The 19097-nt window shown below is 36.6% G+C and overlaps 3 protein-coding genes and 1 long non-coding RNA gene across 4 annotated transcripts; all 4 read left to right on the forward strand.

Moving 5' to 3' along the window:
• Window positions 1-949: 949 nt before the first annotated feature.
• On the forward strand, window positions 950-6815 carry LOC117618051. The gene is made up of 8 exons (XM_034347679.1): window positions 950-1203; window positions 1926-2491; window positions 2732-2975; window positions 3592-3863; window positions 4806-4976; window positions 5105-5887; window positions 6028-6122; window positions 6709-6815. Exons 2-8 carry the CDS (start codon window positions 2070-2072, stop codon window positions 6813-6815), a joined length of 2094 nt encoding a protein of 697 aa, XP_034203570.1. The 5' UTR covers window positions 950-1203; window positions 1926-2069.
• A 154-nt stretch (window positions 6816-6969) lies between these two features.
• On the forward strand, window positions 6970-10889 carry LOC117617853. Its single transcript, XM_034347451.1, has 8 exons — window positions 6970-7053; window positions 7166-7231; window positions 7799-8374; window positions 8613-8687; window positions 8886-8956; window positions 9074-9131; window positions 9393-9648; window positions 9952-10889. Exons 1-8 carry the CDS (start codon window positions 6997-6999, stop codon window positions 10638-10640), a joined length of 1848 nt encoding a protein of 615 aa, XP_034203342.1. The 5' UTR covers window positions 6970-6996; the 3' UTR covers window positions 10641-10889.
• A 1535-nt stretch (window positions 10890-12424) lies between these two features.
• Window positions 12425-13723, forward strand: LOC117617854. Its single transcript, XR_004584440.1, has 2 exons — window positions 12425-13112; window positions 13240-13723. It is a non-coding gene; the product is annotated as an uncharacterized LOC117617854 (long non-coding RNA).
• A 1410-nt stretch (window positions 13724-15133) lies between these two features.
• On the forward strand, window positions 15134-17380 carry LOC117617901 (40S ribosomal protein S2-4-like). Its single transcript, XM_034347512.1, has 2 exons — window positions 15134-15879; window positions 16951-17380. The coding sequence occupies exons 1-2, from the start codon at window positions 15217-15219 to the stop codon at window positions 17107-17109; spliced, it is 822 nt and encodes a 273-aa protein (XP_034203403.1). The 5' UTR covers window positions 15134-15216; the 3' UTR covers window positions 17110-17380.
• Window positions 17381-19097: the final 1717 nt, after the last annotated feature.

The following is a 19097-nucleotide window of genomic DNA, read 5'->3' on the forward strand; positions in this document are numbered from 1 at the left end:
AAAACGTAAGCAAAATTTCATAAGTTACGTCATCTCTTGTGAAATAATCTGTTCAAAATAACATTAGAACCAATATGTTCAACTAAGAACACAAATGTAATTCAAACCACCAATTACAGAACTTCACCCAATATCCTCTCCAAATGCTTACTCCTAATGTCATTAAGCCTAAGTTTAGGTTCTTTTACCTACATTTCATAATTTTCCACCCCGACCAACAACAATGAACTAAGTATATTGAATATTCATAAGGAAATGACACATTATTGATTCCAAAAATGACGCATTATTGATGCCACAAATGACGAATTTCCCACCCTCACAAAAAATAAACCAAACCCAATAAAATCAATTCAGCAAGTGAACTTACCTCTCAAAATCAATCGGGACCTCTGAAGTCAGTCAACTGGAAAGAATGTGGTGGACATTAGAGAAGACTCTTTGGTATTTGAGACTCCATCTCTACCAAAATCGAGGACCAACTGCTGCTGCGGCTTCTAGCTACAAAAAGAGATATGCTACTTTGCTTTCATCTGGAATCTTGTCAGCTGAATGAAAAAAAGAAGGGGTTTTCACTTGAGCCATAGAATCAAAACAGGGCAACAGCTAGGTAAGAGACATTCTTCGTAATACCCAGGTTCCCATAGATCGCAGGCCTCCCAACGAGCTAATGACAATCGAGTGACTATACGGTTTGGGAGATTTGGATCCTTCTAATTGTGGGTTTGCTTTACATTCAAAAAGAGAGGATTGTGTTCTTCAATTTTTCAGAGAGAGGGAAAGAGGGGAAGAACTGAAGTTGGGTTTCTAACGGGTTAGATTTCAACCCGATTCTACATGCACCCTCTTTTAAAAACTCACCGTTGGATGAAATCCAACGGCTCTTACATACCCCTCACAAACACCCCTTATAACTTTCCACTCACTATAGACTCTCCCTTAAACAAAGCCCAAAACCAGATAAAGGCCCTGATTTTTAGTCCCACTGTCTTCTCCTCTCCTGGACTCGGCAGTCAAAGGTCAGCCCCTAAATTACTGTGGGACCCTCAGCAATTCCTCTTTCCCCCCTCTTTCTCTCTCACAGAATCTCCACGACGACAGCTGCAAGCCTCCAATGCCCAAAACCCAAAACCCAAATCCCTAGAATTCACTGATACTTTGTCTTCCCTTCAATTCGATCTCTTGCTCGATCGGTCAATGCCGGTAAGTCTCGCTTCCGTTTCGATTTGTGTATAGCTTTTCTTGGCTCGAATTTTGTATATTCCAGGGAAATTCAGGTTCAATTTGGTGCAATTTCGGTAAACCCTAGTTTTTAGTAGCTTGAATCAGGTTGCATAGCGGGTCGTTGATTTTGTTTTTCTTCTGAATATTGTGATTGTCAGGTTTTTTTTATCCGAATTGGTTTGAATTTGAGCTGTTTATGTGGTTTTCATAGTGATAAAGGTTGATTTTGGAATTTGAGCTGTTTATGTGGTTTTCATAGTGATAAAGGTTGATTTTGGAGTTGAGTCATATAAAAAAGGAGTAATATTTGGATAATTGTAGTTGTTGAGTTGCTCGGTAAATGTAGGAACCTCAGAAGATATATAATTTAGAATCTAGATGTCGTTTGCATTTCTTTTGGGACATGAGGAAACGGAAGCTTTTAGTCAACTCTGTCTTGAATTATCTGAAATCAGTTCTGTTCTCGTAAAGTGAAGTTACATAAACTTTAGTACCATTTGTTTGGCAACAGAAAAACAAAAAATGAAAAAAACTTTAGTACCATTTGTTTAGTTACACGCCACTGTATTATAATTGTTTCCTATAAAGATTAGTGTTTTATTTTTACTTTATTGAGTATAAATTATTGATGAATTTATTTAAAGAACAAATTTTGAATGGTTTTTGGTTTTGTACTAATTTTAGCTCCATGTGTATTGTAGATATGGTCAGAGAACCTTAAATAGGCATTTATTTACGGGTTACTTGTAGATCACTCCTTTTGAGATTGTTTCTTGAGTGAGTTTAACTAGGTTTCGAAGAAGAAGCTATTTGTTGATATGAGCTGGTTCCCTTGGGCCTGAGTAATGGCAGGAAGTGTGAGATTTGAGATGAGTTCTGCCAGTCCAGAGGAGTTGGCCTTTGCAGGGTCCTACCCAAATGGGCTGAGGGGAAATTACCCTGGTGCCTGTTTGGATAGGTCTGGAAGCTTCCGTGAGGGTAGTGAGAGTCGGATGTTTAGTTCTGGTGGTTGTACGCCCAGGGGCAGTGCTTCTTCGACAGGGAATTTGCCTCCACTGCCTCAGTGCTTGATGTTAGATCCTATTACAATGGCTGATCAGAAGTGTCCTTCGTTAGGTGAGTTAAGGAGGGTTCTGGGAGTATCTTTTGGGGGAACTGCAGAAGACAATGCATTTGGAACAGCTCATCTAAAGCCTCACCCTCCAGTGGCTGCAGAGGAACTAAAGTGGGTCAAAGCCAGCGTGCTAGATGCCTCAAACAAGGCCAGGTAATTTGAGTGGCTCCTCTGATATTGTTCATTTGTGCCTTCAGATCCTCTTTAGTAATGCTATAAGTTTTTTATGAAGTTCAAAAATAAATCTGTACTTCTAATAAAGATAATTGAACTTTCTGCCTTGTGTCTATATGTTTCCCTGGATACTATACCTTTGGTTGTTTGTGTCAATGTGTATATATATTTTTTTCCAAAAGTTAGCCCTGTACTGATGTTGCAACACTTTTTGGTCAGGGTTAGAGCAAAACGGTTGGATGAATCTATAGACAAATTGAACAGGTACTGTGAAGCTTTAAACTTAAAGAAGCAGCAAAGGAATGAGTTTATAACAAATGAAAGATCAGGTGGGTCAAACTTGCCAAAGATGGGAGCTCAGATGAATCGGAACTCTTCAGATCTTATGAATCAAAGGCTGGAAGACAGGACTAAGACTGTCGTGATGAATAGACGTGTTCGCTCATCGGTCACAGAAATAAGGGTTTGTATACAGAAACTTTTGAATTGTCTTCTTATCTATATAAATTTTGGATTATTAGATTTGACCTTGTGGTTTGATTGCATACAAGTTTGTTAGTATCCTCTGTGGTAGGAATTTGATTACTACATTGCATGCATGCATACATATCTGTGTGCATTAACACTATAAACAGTTGCATACAAACATGGATGTACATTCACACTTATGCGTGTATGTGCACATACAAAGAAATGAACCCACAGACGCATTTTCATCTGCTGTTAGTATTCAAATCTGTAGTTTGTGCAAGAAAGATCAATGATCAAATTTCGATATCTTTGTGGTTTTTTAATAAGAAATGTTAGTCTTACAAAAGAGAAAGGAAATACAACCTGGGAAGAGAAATCAGATCAAAATCACAAGGCAAACATAGGTAGTGGAATATGAAACAATAAAAGACTGAAGGGAAACTATAAATGAAAAAATTAACTGGTGCCAAAGATTTACTAAATTCTCTGACAGAGTATTATCATCCTAACTTTAAAATCCCGACTTGCTGATTCAATGAGAATTTCACATCAAGTTACCTGTGTTACTGAATAAGATATAATTTGTGTGGTTAACTTTATTCTTTCAGGCTGAAGGCAGAAGTAATATGCTCACAAGGCAGCCTGTGGTCATGGGAAAAGATAGGGATATGCTTAGAGGTGAAGGCTCTGATGTTGTTGAGGAAAAGATTCGCAGACTGCCTGCTGGAGGGGAAGCATGGGATAAGAAGATGAAAAGGAAGCGTTCTGTAGGCACTGTATTTAGCAGACCCATGGATGGTGATGCAGAGCTAAAACGAAACTTGCATCATAAGCCTACTGATGAGCCTGGTCCCCAAGCTAGTGATGCTCAAGGTTTCAGGTGACTTCTTATATGTTTAAAAAAAATACTCTAATCAAATTGAGTTGTAATTTTAAGTATCCACGACAACTTTATAGAACCATGAAATTAATGTAGTGTTACAAACTAATTTTTATTATTTAAACTTGCAGCCTTGTAGATTTCTGTCCTGGCATGCTGTTTTGTTGTTGAATAGTTTGATACTACATCTATTCAAAAAGAATAGTTTGATACTACAAAACTGGCTTTGATGTTATTTTTTCTCATTAAAATCCTTTTTTGACTGTAAAGTGTAAAATTGAATAGAAGAATATTCGTTGCAATTCGGAAATGTCAATTTCTTGGTTTTGTCATCTTTTTTGCAATGCAAATCTTTCTTAGGGCAGGGCTTTAAACAATTTAAGCTAGCCAAACTAAGGCCTGTTGAGCTTAGTTTGGTACAATTGTGACAGAGTTCAAGATCAGCTTTAGTTGTGGGAGGTTGATGCTATTAAAATTAAGGTATTTGGAGATTTGAGTGTTAAGGGAGTTACATTTCAACTTGGGAATAAATATTTGTGGGTTTTCCAAGAAAATTTAATTACATGTGTGATTATATTACTCCATTGTCCCACATATTTCTGAACAATTTTGTTAAGGGGTCTCCTCTTTAATATGTAAAGCCCTAAGAAGTGAAAGACGAAATCATGTGTTGTGTCATTTGTTAACCAAAGTTGTTATAATCATTGAACTTTGTGCGCATGTGTTTTTTAAAATTTTCACTCTCTTCTTTAGGGAAGTGGTGGTTTGATCATGAATTATGTGGACATTTTCTGGGTCATCATCATTAGATGATTCCTACTCATCCATTTTCCTCCAAACTTGTCTTGCTTTCTTGCAATAATACTTTAGTTGGTTGTGCCCATTATTAGTCTTTTTTGCTGCTTGCTATAACTAATATGTGAAACTTCTCAACTCTTACAGATCAGGGTCATTTAATGGTGGTAATGGCATTAACAAGTTAGACTCTAATTCCTTGTCTGTCAATGCTAATGCCCGTGTTGTGCTAAAGAATGAGCTGGACAAGGTCTCTCTTTCAAGGGATTTAATGGCTGGGTTGAGTAAGGAGCGACTTGGATCAAAGGGAAACAATAAGTATGTACTCATACTTTGCTCATAAAAGAGTTTCTTGTAGCTGCATTAAAGATTTCTTTGACTGATTTGTTATCATAGTATTTTATACCAACTTGCTAAATGTCTTATTTGGTAATCACTCTGTCCAGATTAAATGTTCGTGAGGATAGTCAAATACCCAGTCCTACTCCAGTGACAAAAGGAAAGGCTTCAAGGGCACCAAGAAATGGCCCTATCACAGCAAGCAACTCATCTCCTAGTTTTCCTCGTACATCTGGAACACCTGAGGGATGGGAACAACCTGCAACTGTAAACAAAAATCATTCCATAAATGGGGCTATCAATCGCAAGCGTCCAATGCCCACAGGATCAGCCTCACCCCCCATGGCTCAATGGGTTGGTCAGAGACCACAAAAAATCTCTCGAACCAGAAGATCAAATCTAGTGTCTCCTGTGTCAAACCATGATGAACTGCAGATACCCTCAGAAGGTTATTCACCTTCTGATGCTGGTGCTAGGTTAAATTCTTTTGGAACCAATGGGCTGCTTCAAAAGAGTGTTTCGAATTGTGCCCACCAAATTAGAGTTAAACAAGAAATTGTTTCATCTCCTGCCAGATTATCTGAAAGTGAAGAATCTGGTGCTGGTGAAAACCGTGAAAGTAGATTGAAAGAGAAAGGACCAGGTGGTGGTGAAGTAGATGATAGAGCTGTGACTGCTGTGCAGAATACTGGTTCTTCCCTATTGCCTACAAAGAAGAATAAACTGCTCAATAAAGAGGAAATTGGAGTTGGTGTGCGGAGACAGGGAAGGAGTGGCAGGGGTTCATCCATTTCTAGGGCTAGCACTGTAGCTACTAGGGAAAAATTGGAGACTCCAGCCTCGACAAAGCCACTTAAAAGTATGAGGCCTGGTTCTGAGAGGAATGGAAGGTGTTAACCCATTTATTTATTTATTAATGTTCTGTTTCAGTGTCAACCAATTTCTATTTCAATCTTATGGTTTCATTTTCCTGTTAAACCAGATCTTGTCATCGTTATATCTAAGCTTTGTTGTTTTTTTCTTGTTTCAGTAAGTCAGGACGACCTCCTCTGAAGAAACTGTCAGATCGGAAGGCCTTTGCTTGTCCGGGGCATATATCAACCAACGGGTCTCCTGATTTTGCAGGTACTGTACCAGTTTTTCATTCATTGGTATGTTTGGATTAGGTGCTTTTGCTATGTGTTATTGTAATGATACCAAAAGGTTGCTAAAAGAAATTATTATACTTGGAGGTTATTTTTGGGAGTGCAAACTAAAATTTAGAATTATGACTCTTGTTTTAGGATGTTTGGGCTTCCTAGATATCAGAATTTGCAAAAACTCTGCCTGGATGTGTTCTTTAAAGAATTTTGCAGGCTTTGATAAGTTTTGGTCTTCATCGCATGCCAGTAATAAAAGTTATTCTCTTCTAAATTTCTCAGACATCAAATAGTATTAGTGTTTGGGTATTTGGTTAAATACATTCCTGTATATTTTTATGTCATCTGCCAAAAAGAATTAACTTTCATTGGTATGCATGTGTACACTCAGTCAATGATGAGAAACCTGATTTCCATTATATGATTTTGAATCTTCTATGGTGAGATATATTGTTTTCATTTCTTCATATTTTTTCCTATAGAAAATAGACTACAATTTATACCGCATATCAGGGTTTGGCTCTTTGAAATTAATGGGTTGCAATGATATGCTTTTGCATTTCATGTTTCAGGTGAATCGGGTGATGACCGTGAAGAACTTTTAGCAGCTGCAGCTTTTGCTTGTAATTCCAGAAGTATGTTTCTAAGACTAATATTGTTTTTTTTCTCCTTCATTTAGCAATATATACTTTGTGTATTATATGAACACATATTTGCATTATTATGAATGTGTTATGTTCATATACATATTTTTCACCAGCTTTTGCTTGTAATTGTTGTGGTTGTTTACTTTGTATTATATGAACACATATTTGCATTATTATGAATTGTTATGTTCATAGGTATCATTTTGGAAGAAAATGGAACCAATCTTTGGTCCTGTCAGTTTAGAGGAGGCATCTTACTTGAAGGAGCAGGTAGTTGCTAAAATTTATAACTACTTCTCACTAAAAAAAAAATCTATTTTATTATATTGATATGGGTCCCTGACAAACTCTTTCTATATTTTTATGTTTCCATTTGAATCAGCTCATATGTATGGAGGAGAAGGATGAATGCATATCTCTGATGTTTGGCAATGGAAGTAATGTTTTGGTAATGTCTAATAGCCAATTATGTTGTTCGATAGCATGTTATGATTTCCAGTTTTGCACTCTCTTCCATCTTCTTCACACTTAATCTTGGTAGTTTTTAATCCAGTGTCATATTTAATTTGATGGAATACTTGAATTTTGACCCTTTTATCTCATCCCAAAGTGTGCCACTCCAGACGTGTATTTACGCTATGCTTTTATGCATTCATTATGGTTTTCAAATGTTTAATAACACATTTTCCAACTCCTGTTTTACCAAACTTTGCATGCAGTATCCTGCAGTTAGGTTAGTAACACATAAAGAATGATGAGTGGTGGTATGAATTTTGAAAATGATAGTTTGCTTGCAAGGACATACATCAATTCAACTTGTCATCTAAAGGGGAAAAAAAAAAAAAAGAAACGAAGACATTCTATGGGTTCAATCTTGATGATATTTAAAATTATTCTAATCAGCTCATTTTGCTTAACTTCTACTTTACAATTAGGTGTTCTTGACGAAGACAAACATCCTGCTGAGTAGGATGCCAGACATCTTGTTACTTATGAAGTTATCTTGTTTTCTCAGGGTGATATTGTGTGTGAAGAAAATTTTGCGTCCAAGACTCTTGCTTCTGGATCAAAAGAGAGGAACTTGCAAGACCATATTCAAAATGGAGGGATATCACGTGGAAGATTAGATTCCGAAGGAATGAAGAAAGTGCTTCCACTGTACCAAAGAGTATTGTCAGCTCTAATCATGGAAGATGAAATTGAAGATTTTGAAAAAGACATTGACCGGAGAACTATGTCTTTACAATATAACAGAGATGTTTCTTCCACTGCTACATGCGCCTCTATTAATGTTGAGCCAAGGAACAGGGTTGGGATTCTGTTTGCAAACGAAACCAATTTGGGTCCTCATCTCAATCAATGTTCCGTTGACAGTCTCCCCTGCAATGGGACTAGTGGCTTTGCTAATGCCACAGGAATCTGTAATCAAATACTCGCAGATGATTTGTTGAAAGTAGATTTTGCAGTATTGCATTCAGGGAGTGGTCTGTTCCCTGCGTTTTCTGAAAATGGTTGCCCATATGAGCAGATGTCTCTGGAGGATAGACTCTTGTTGGAGCTGCAGAGTGTTGACCTATATCAAGAAACAGTGGTAAGCTCTAAACTTATTTAAGTAATGATGTATAATTGCTCGGCTCTGTGACCGTATAGTTTCACTTTACTCAGTTTTTCTGGGTCAGTCTTTTTTTCTGCTAGAAGTTTGCATGACTTCCACTGCAGAATTGGGAACTGGGGAACTATTTTGAATGACAGCTCTCTCTCTCTCAGTTGCCTTTCCTCAACACCTTTCTTACATTAATCTAACACCCTTACCGTTTCCCTTGTCTCAGCCTGATCTATCAGATGGAGATGATGAAGCAATTGATCAAGATATTGTTGGACTAGAGAAGCTACTTCACCAACAGGTTACGGTCCTTAGATTTCACTTTTTATAAACATAATTGAGTTTCCGCATTGTTAAACTGATCTTGTACAGAGTTATTTCTTCTCAATACTTTGTTTGCACAATTATTATCTTGCAATTGGTAAATTCTGAGTCATTTCTACATCTTTTCCTATTGTTGTCTCATAGTTTGATTTTTCTGATTCTTCGGACACTATAGGTTGGTGGTAAGAAGAAGCAGTTGAACAAATTTATTAAAGCAATTGAAGAAAACATGGACATCGAAAGACGGTAGGATATTCAAATGTGTTTTGTAAGTTTGTAGTATAACATTTTTCATTAGGAACATCAACACAATATCAATTCTTAGATTCTGTGGAAGTTCAATCTTATGTTGTTGAATTGCAGGCGGCGTGACCAGGTTGCCATGGACAGGCTTGTCGAGTCGGCTTACAGAAAGCTTCTGGTACTTTTTGCAATTGCTTATTTTCCCATTGTTTATTCCTCCAATACTAGAAGCTATCTATCATGTATTACAGTGTATCATATGGGATGGAATTCAAACTTGCATGTTCCCAAATCTATTACTTACACATCTTGACTGAATTACCCACAAATGATAGATATTAATTTAAAATGCCTCAATTTGCACATTTTGCTGAATTTTAATTGTAGCATATGAAGTGTTACGGAGACAATAAAAGGTCCCATTTTCTGGTTTCTGTAGGCCACTCGAGGAAGTATTGCTTCAAAATATAAGATTGCTAAGGTTCCAAAACATGTTGCTGTTGCTTATACGAAGAGGACTCTTGCTAGATGTCGCAAATATGAAGAAAATGGAATAAGTTGCTTTAATGAGCCTGCACTTCGAGATGTCATTTTCGCTGCACCGCTTCACGGAGGCAATGCGGAACCCATGAAATGCGATGGCTTAAGTTTGCCACCTGAAAATCAAAACTCTCAGCAAGAGCCCGTGGTGTCAGGTTTGCCTTTAATTATTTATATTTTTGTGCTCTTGATGAGTGTATTTGTAGTTTTAGCATACTCTCTGTTTGTGTGTGTACATTAGGAAATTTATGTGCTACAATATGCATATTTTCCAAGATATTGAAAGCAGGTGTTCAGTCAGAGGCCATATATATCAGACAAAAACTATGCACTGGTTTTCTGCTTTCCCATGATGTGGATTTTTTTACAAACATCCCTAATTATTTAAAGATATTTTTTTCACAGAAACTTAATCTAGGGTGACCTGGTTTCAGTAAATGCCTTTTTTTGGCTCACAGGTTCTTCCAATTGGACGGAGCGGCATGATCATCTTAACAAGTATGGCAGAGATTCTGATGGTACTTTTGGAAGTCTTACCCATTGCTCTGCGAAGGATTATGCTAAAAATGGACCAATATTTTACAGAGGCAAAAAGAAGGAGGTTCTGCTAGATGATGTTGGCAGTCCTTCCTTGAAAGCTGCATCAAATCCTGGTACCATGCTGGGCCGAGCAAAAGGGAAAAGAAGTGAGAGAGAAAGGGACAAGGATGTATCAGCCAGAAATTCTGTTGCCAAAGCTGGCCGTCAATCATTGGGTAACAATAAGGGTGAGCGTAAAACGAAAACAAAGCCCAAGCAGAAGACAGCTCAGCTATCAACTTCAGGAAATGGGTTGGTTAGCAATGTCACTTCAGCTAGTGGTTTTATTGAAGTTGTTGGCAATAGTAATAACAGAAAACGAGAGGTCGGGCCGGTACGCTATAATGACAATCATGAGGGTCCTACAGAGACCAAGAAACAGATAGATTGTGGAAACCTGCAGTTGAATGAATTAGACTCCATAGAACTAGGAGTAGACAATGACCTCGATGGGAATCAAGATCTGAGTACTTGGTTGAACTTTGATGAGGATGGTTTGCAAGACCATATCGCGGAGGGGCTTGACATACCTATGGATGACCTCTCGGATTTAAATATGCTTCTTTGAGAACAGCATACTGTATATTTCCTTGGATTGTTTGACATTTAGACAAGATTGATGGTGTTATTGTCAGAGGGCAACCTGCTAATATAAGTTATGGCTCTGGCAAACAGGCACATGTAATTATGGCCATTCTTTTTGTATACTTATCTAAAGAAGTTATATATAAAAAAAAACAAAAACAAATCTCAATTGTTTATGTCATGCTGATAAATTCTCCTGTCATAACAAATAACAGTATTCTTTTGAACCGTAGTTTGCCTCTTTCATTTCTGTTTTCTCTAGCATTTATGACTTCTTCTATTAAGAATATATTTAAGTGCTTACTGAGGTGATAGCTACTTTCCTTCCAATTTTAGATACTCTGTGTCACACTAATGAGTATGTTTTGTGTCAGTGTGTTTGACGGGTTGGTTATCTATTTGGTTAACTAGAGTGCGTCTACACCTGATAGGGAGTCTTGATTGTTGTTGTCAAGTTGTTTATGAGCTTATCTCCTAACAACTTTTGCTCTTGGGCTTAACGTTACTTGGTATTTGTTTTACTTCTAGAAAATGGGAAGTTTTTCTGGTTTATTTCTGTTTCAGGAGCTGTTAAAGTCAAGACCTCTGCATGTATAGGTAAGGGGGTTCTAATTATGTAATTTCGTGACTATTTCATTCTGTTTAGAAACTTGATTCTACGAACATCCACTTCAAACTTGATCACATCTTTTTTATTTATTTGTTTCATTTGCTTTTGGTAGTTTCTTTACTTGAACTTCTTTTTTGTGCTCTGCTGTTGCAGGTCGGATTTTTGGGAGATGCTTATAGCTCGCAAGTTTCTGTGCCAGGTTCTTCATTTTTACTATAAGATGCCAAGCAGGTGTTGTGTAATAGCTAAGGAATATGCTTATTCTCCTTGCCCTATAATCTGGTTGGAATAGTTATACAGATCAGGAAGTTGGAATTGTTCTTGGGCTCCTACTATATATTCTTTCTTATTTGCGTGACTAGTTTTGTTTTTATTTTTATTTTATGGTTATGATACTTTGATTATTCACTTCCTGTTGAGGATCATTACTCATTAGCTTGTTTATAGATTATTAATCTATTCAAATAAGAGTATATTCATTCAATAGTGAGAAACCATTGTTCTTCTTGCGTTTATTACATTGGAAATTGTGGCTCTTTGCATTGTTTCCTGAACTTTCTTTGTCATGCCTTTATTTAAAAGTTGAAACAATATTTGCTTATAAATCTATGTAGAAGCTTGATTGCATTTTTTCCGGCCCTACACGTTATACTTCAAATTTTCTTTGATCCCTGTGATTACCCTTACCTTTTCTAATAATTTTGAATTCATCCAGTTTGACAATTCTGCCAGAAAAGTAGGCAAAACATGCAAACCTAGGTCACTGACTGATGTCGTCTCTCCCCTCCTTTCTTGTTGCTCCTGTCTTTTCTCTGAATATCAACTTTTTGTTCTGGACATCTTGTATGCCCTTCAATATATTTTCTTGTTCCTTTTTTGTCTTTAAACTACATATTGTCTAGATGCAATGCCATGTACTTTGGATTTAATTTTCTGATTCTTTTCGCCATAGAGATACTATAGTGCTATGCGTTTGAAGATGACAAGGGAGGTTTTACTGATTTAAATACTTGCAGTGGGAGTCTGAAATGGTGTTTTAAACTCAAATTATGCTTTGGGTTGTATGGCTGAAGGTGAACTATAACTGTTTTGTGCAAACCTGAGTTAGGTATATAGTGTGTGATGATTGACGCAGGAGAGCTCTGAAATTCTGTGGGAGTGTAAGATTCATATTTTGGGTAGTTTTAAGGACTACGCGTAGCAAGTAAAATGGAAAAATTTTCCAGAAGTTTTAATGGCTTAAAACTTAGCATGAGGGGAGGTCCACGAGTTTTCTGGTGCAGCAACTGGGTAAGATGATGTTGGCTTCTAGAGTTAGGGTTGGGATAAATATGGATTGTAGGGTTTTAATAAATGACATGATGAGAGAGTGTTAGTCAAGGATGAAAGGTAAGTGAATAGAACCCGAAGAACAGTTTTTTTTCATTCTTTGTGCATTTAAATACGTAAGTGATGATCCATCTTCCTGCGTTCTCAAAATAGGATTTGTAAAGGGTGTCGGAGTGGGAACCCAGCTTCGATGGGCTTGAATTTGCATCCACCGGGACATTTGTGGTGTGCTTTCAACCGGGTAGCACATCATAAAAAAGGTGCGATATGCTTTTTGTGACTTTGCTCACAAGATAAAATGATAGACCCGAATACTAGTTCCGAGAATGTACCTTTAAGTATGTACCTTATGTCAAACATGCAAGTTTTTCTAGATTTTCATCATGGACTTCAAGCATTCCATGCTTTTAGATGTCTTGCTGAATCTGAAACTTGTTATGAAGTGTACAAACCACCAATGAATGAATAAGGTATGGAGGAGCTTCACAAAGTGACGAACACAGTTTCCTTTCACTGGTATGTTCTTTGATACCTATTTTGTGTTTAATTGTCATTTTTAATTTAGTAATTAAATATTTGTGAGTTTCTCTGGTTGCATCGCCAACTGTATGATGACCGAAATAACCATGAGAAATTCATGCAGTATAATTTGTTGGCAGCAGTCCTTCGTGGTTTACCCTTGCTCCAAACGCTTAATATGCTTGGAAGAACATTCAATGGTGGGGCAGTAGATTTCCTTGAAAACAAGATTTGGTAGTTATATCTCGTATCATTATCTAGAACTAGGCCGTCTAAGGATCATGTTACATGTACATGTCGATTAGTATCTTGACTTCTTTTCTTGGTTTCATGTGGATAATCAGAAAATATTCTTTTGTTTTAGGTAGCGTTATAGAGCTCAGATTGTTTCTCATTCCATTAAAAGATTGCTTCATTGGATGTGGAGGCTTGTCTTCAAATTTCTTCACGGTTTTCGGTTGGCTGCCTCTAGCAGTACACTATCCATTTTTCGTGTTCTTAAATTGGCTGCCTCCAGCAGATTGGTTGATTCTTGGATTTTCATGGAATATATTGTAAAATGAAAAGAGAGAACCAGTTTAAATTTATAAAGATGTTGCTTCTCCACAGCTTTATAGCGGATCAAAGGCTAAGTGACAATCTTCTAGCCTCTCTACAATTTGATTTCTTGGTGATATCTGAAAGGATCTGTCCAAACCCATGGCATCCTACGGACAATTAAAAATTTTGAGCAGATGAACCCATAGATAAATTAAAGAATTAGCAGAGATGTCAAAAATATCCAGATTTCATCATTTATGCATCTTCACTGCATTTTACTTCATCCTTAAGGCAGCAAATCCAGAAGCCCAATATAAATACAGTAATGCTGACGAACCAGAACGACCCTGTGATGGAGGGATGATAAACTTGATATATTCTACTGCTACAGTTTAATTTTAGTTTCTCCTGCAAAAAGCTGAAGTGCTTCAATGGTGTCACGAAATCCAAGTACGATGTGCACGGTCTTTGTGTGAAACTGGAATGAATTGTTCTACAATTTTTGAGACAAATCTGACAATTGGAAGATTAAGAGCTGCGTGATACTCCTCTTCATCAAAATCTGCCTGTTTTAATGTTCTCGTGTAACTCTCAGTAGCTGATCTTAGATGACCCCTTGCAATGGAGACCTGCGATTTTATGGAAAACTGTTACAGCGGTAAAATATGTAACCTTGAAAATCAAAATGGCATCTCAAAGAAAACAAAGAAAATTAATGAGGGACTTACCAAATGTCCTTGTTTAGGCTTAATTTCTGCACGCCAATCAATCGGCTATTGGGCTATTTTTAACAAAACAAACTTGGGCTCTGTTTGTCGAAATTGGAAAATAGCCCAAGTCATTTCAGAGAAGGAGGGTTAAAATAAACCATTTACCCAAAAAAAAATTAACAAGATAGATTTTAATTACCATCAATGGTGATCTAAATACCCATATTTAATTGGTTTATTTTTTACCCAGTTTCTAGAATACATATTTTAAGCTTGATGGTTTTATCATAAAATTAATATACATTGGTATAGGAAAATAAAATAAGAAAAACTAAAAATTGAAAAAAAATAAAAAAAGACAAATGGAAAATAAATAAATAAAAATCAGACCAACCAAAAAAATAAAGCAATCAGACCAATACATCGGGTAGAAAATGAAAATGAAAATGTGGTGTTTTTAGTTTTTGTACATGAATTTGAATTTGTTTTCCAAAAACAATTCCAGTGAATGAAAACGCCATACAGAACACATTTATAATAAAAAAATGAAAACTGAGCTTTGAGAATATTACCGAACGGCCCTTATAAACCCACAGAAAATAAAATTCTCTGCATAAGCACAAATCTATTTCTTTGGTTTGGTGGGGCTTACTTCAGCCGTTGGATGGTCCCAACGGTTGATATTACAACCACCGAACTTTTTTTGGTTTAAAAAAAAAAAAAAAAAGAAGACATTTTGCTATAAAAGCGAAGATATCAAATCCCTACCCTCATTTCGCCCACAACCCTAAACCCTCTCACTCCAGCCGTTATTCTTCTCCCTTCTCCATCTCATCCCTTCTCACAGAACCATGGCAGAGAGACCAGCAGAGAGAGGCCGTGGTGGATTCGGCCGAGGCTTCGGCGGGCGCGGAGGCGACCGCGGCCGTGGAGGAGGCCGACGCCGCCCCGGGCGCCGCGAGGAGGAAGAGAAGTGGGTCCCAGTGACCAAGCTAGGCCGCCTCGTGAAGGAAGGCAAGATAAAGAGCCTGGAGCAAATCTACCTCCACTCTCTACCCATCAAGGAGCACCAGATCATCGACGCTCTCGTCGCCTCCGGTAGCCTCAAGGACGAGGTGATGAAGATTATGCCGGTCCAGAAGCAGACACGGGCCGGTCAGCGAACCCGATTTAAGGCCTTCGTCGTCGTCGGCGACAGCAATGGGCACGTCGGGCTCGGAGTCAAGTGCAGCAAGGAGGTGGCCACTGCGATACGTGGCGCGATTATATTGGCTAAGCTGTCTGTGATTCCGGTGAGGAGAGGGTACTGGGGTAACAAGATTGGGAAGCCCCATACGGTGCCGTGTAAGGTGACCGGCAAGTGTGGCTCTGTCACAGTCAGGATGGTGCCCGCTCCCCGTGGTGCTGGAATTGTGGCTGCCCGTGTGCCCAAGAAGGTCCTGCAGTTTGCTGGTATTGATGATGTTTTCACCTCATCCCGTGGCTCCACCAAGACGCTTGGCAACTTTGTCAAGGTATATCTAGTCTATCCAAATTTTCATTGTTTTTTTTTTTTTTTGTGTTTTCACATTAGTTGATTGTTTGTACATTATTATTATTTATTGGATGTTGTTTAGTTTGCCGAATAAGTTTCAGAGTGAGTTGGGTAGCTTTTGTTGATGCTATTAATCTTGAATTAATAATATGCAAATGAAATTTGGTTAAAGAGTTCTTACTCTTAGAAATATGCAAATGAAATTTGAAAGAAGAATGTGATGAGCTTGTGGAGTTGAGTGTTGTGTAGTTGAAATTGAAATCTACCCATCTCAGGAAGCTCTTAACAATCTTTAACATTTTGTTTTGCATGTTTTTAGAAGTGGGAAATCTTTGGTTAATGCTTCAGTAATGGTTTGTGCAGATCTAAGACATTTTCTTGATAATCTCTTATTTGGCATATAATTTAACAGTTTTAGTTTGTGTGTGTTAGCATGATTGAGGATGCATGAATGCAAAAAGTTTTAGTGCATCTTGTGGTTGTGGAAATTATGGAAGTGGCATTTTGACATGAAGTGCGGTTGAAGCATTAATATTTTTGAACAAGATAGCACTAAATTCTAACTCTTTGCATAGTCGGGCTTTGAAAACTTTTTAATGGTTGGGCTGGTAAATGGATTTGGAAGGTCTGACCCTTGGCCCCTCTGATGATCCTGGCAGCCCGACTCTGAAGTATGAGCATTAAATAAATATATAAATTTGATGGGTGATGTTGCAGAGCTTCTTCAAGATAGGACTTCTGTGAACCAATATGTTAAGTTTAGGGCGGACCTCTGATTTCAATGTAGAACGGATTGAAATGAGTAGCTTTCCTCTTGACCCTGAGTGTCAATTGTTCTTTATGCTATATAGCTTGCTCCTTGGTAGTCATTTTAGTTCTTGATTTGCTATTGCCTTCGGTACAAAGAAAATTTATAATCACCACCCTTCAGTTTGGGTTGAATTCCTCAGTTAAAGATGTAATTTAACTAGACCGAACTAAGTGGTACTTGAATCTCGTATTATTTGAGTTGTATCTAATCATTTATGTGAATGCATTTTTTGCAATGCAGGCTACTTTCGATTGCCTCCTGAAGACTTACGGTTTTCTGACCCCTGAATTCTGGAAAGAGACACGCTTCAGCAAATCTCCATTCCAAGAGTTCACAGACCTGTTGGGAAGGCCAACCAAGCCCCTTCTCATTGAAGATGTGGAGAAAGTAGAAGCCTAGTCTGACTCAGAGAGCTAGTGTTTATTGAAGATGAAATCTTAGTTTCTGCAATATGTTGCCTTTTTGGTTTATCAACGTTTTTGTAATTTGTTTCATCTTGTTTTTGTTTGTTTAAACTATGCTGGATTCGTCGAATATGTTACTTTGCTGGAATATTTTTGTTTTCGCAGAGATTTACCAATGCTTACATTCCATTTGGATGTTCAATCAAGGGAACGTCTATAGTGCACACTGAAGTGCCCAGATTTTTTTAAAAATTGGTTACCGGTTATACAAGTGCTCCAGTTTCCATCTTTTGTTAATATTTAATGCAAAGCAATTGCATAAAGGTCATGCAATCATGGCCTCCGTATTGGCATATGATTTGTCTTGTTATTTTTCAATTGAGTTTATTCCTTTTGACTCACGATGACATGACTCACGATGACATGCTTATGAATTTTGTAAAGGCATTTGTTTACTTCTATAAATATGAACTTACTGTTTTGGACTCTTTTTATGAGAATCGTTTTGTATTTAATTATGAGTTGCTGGTTTTATTTATAGGAATTATGATGGTTAGTTGTGGTAATTCCTCCGTATTTTATGCTAGTTTTCAAAATTCAATTGAAGTTTTAATTTTTGTTTCATAGAATTGGTGAATGCGCATCAACATTTATTTGAAAGTTTGAAAGTCTTTATCCATCAAATTTTTTCACCTTGAGTTTTGTCTATGTAATTGGTTGAAATCAATTTCTAAGAACTATATTAATTGTTGAACTCTATGTTACATGGTTGTACTTTTGTAGACATCCAAGAAGTATTATAAATTTATATTCTTTTCCTAACCCCCCATGGATTTTATAACATTGTTAGGATTAAAAGTCAAGAAAAATGAGTATAAAATTAACAAGTTACAAGTTTTCTCATAGATTACAAAACTTTCAGTTGTGTTTACAAGGATAATGACATAAAATTTACTCCTCCAAAGTCCATTCTCATAGGTACTATGTGACATTTTCTTTGTAAATTAGGGTATTACAGTGTTATGAATTAAGGTGGACCACAATGTTGTTACAATTATTTCCTACACTTGTAGATTTTTTTTCATGATTCATGAGTTAGGGGTTGCTTTATATAACTTGTAACCAAAAACAATAAACTTGGGTAGCTTCATATAAATCCAATTAGCCCAACTGAAATTGTTTTTTTTTTAATTTTTAATATTTTACTTGTAACCAAAAATAATTTTTGAACATCTAAATGATTTTTTTTGTTTTGTTATAAGGAACTAAAATACGACTACATAATATAACTTGTTCATGTGTTATAATATCAATCATGATAAGAGATTCAACTTTTAAGACATAATATCAATAAATATCAACTTATATTATAATAAATATTATTTGACCAGACTCTGAAGCTACACTATAATTATTTCTCAAGATGACATATTATTAAATAAAAATATATATGTATTCATGCTTATTCTAAAAACAACTTTAAACAAATGCCTTATAACCAAAAAAAATATATTATTTTTTGAAGATAACTCATAGCATCTTCCTACAAAAATTTCCCTTATAATCCTTCTCTGGTTTTTTGTTCATATCCTCGTAATATAATTAGTTCATACTCCGATCAATAAAAAAAAGTTAAATAAAAATATCTAATAATTTAATACTTAAATGATATATATTGCATTTTATAATCATTAAATAATACATAAATATGATATTACATATAATATATACAATTTCAACTAAAATACTCGAAATTTTATAGGGTATGAATCCACGTTACAAGGAATTGGTAATGGTGGACCTTAGCGATGTAAAATGGGTCATTATTCTAATAAACAATTTTATTAAAAGCTTAAGGACTGAGGGTACTATAACGTTGTAAAGAGAATTGTAACATCCTACATCGACTAATGGAGAGGGGGTGATGTGCCTTATATGTGCATGCCTGCCTCCATCTAGCACAATGTCTTTTGGGAGCTCACT

This window comes from Prunus dulcis, chromosome 2, assembly GCF_902201215.1.
Source record: "Prunus dulcis chromosome 2, ALMONDv2, whole genome shotgun sequence".
In the NCBI taxonomy this organism is placed as follows: Eukaryota; Viridiplantae; Streptophyta; class Magnoliopsida; order Rosales; family Rosaceae; genus Prunus; species Prunus dulcis.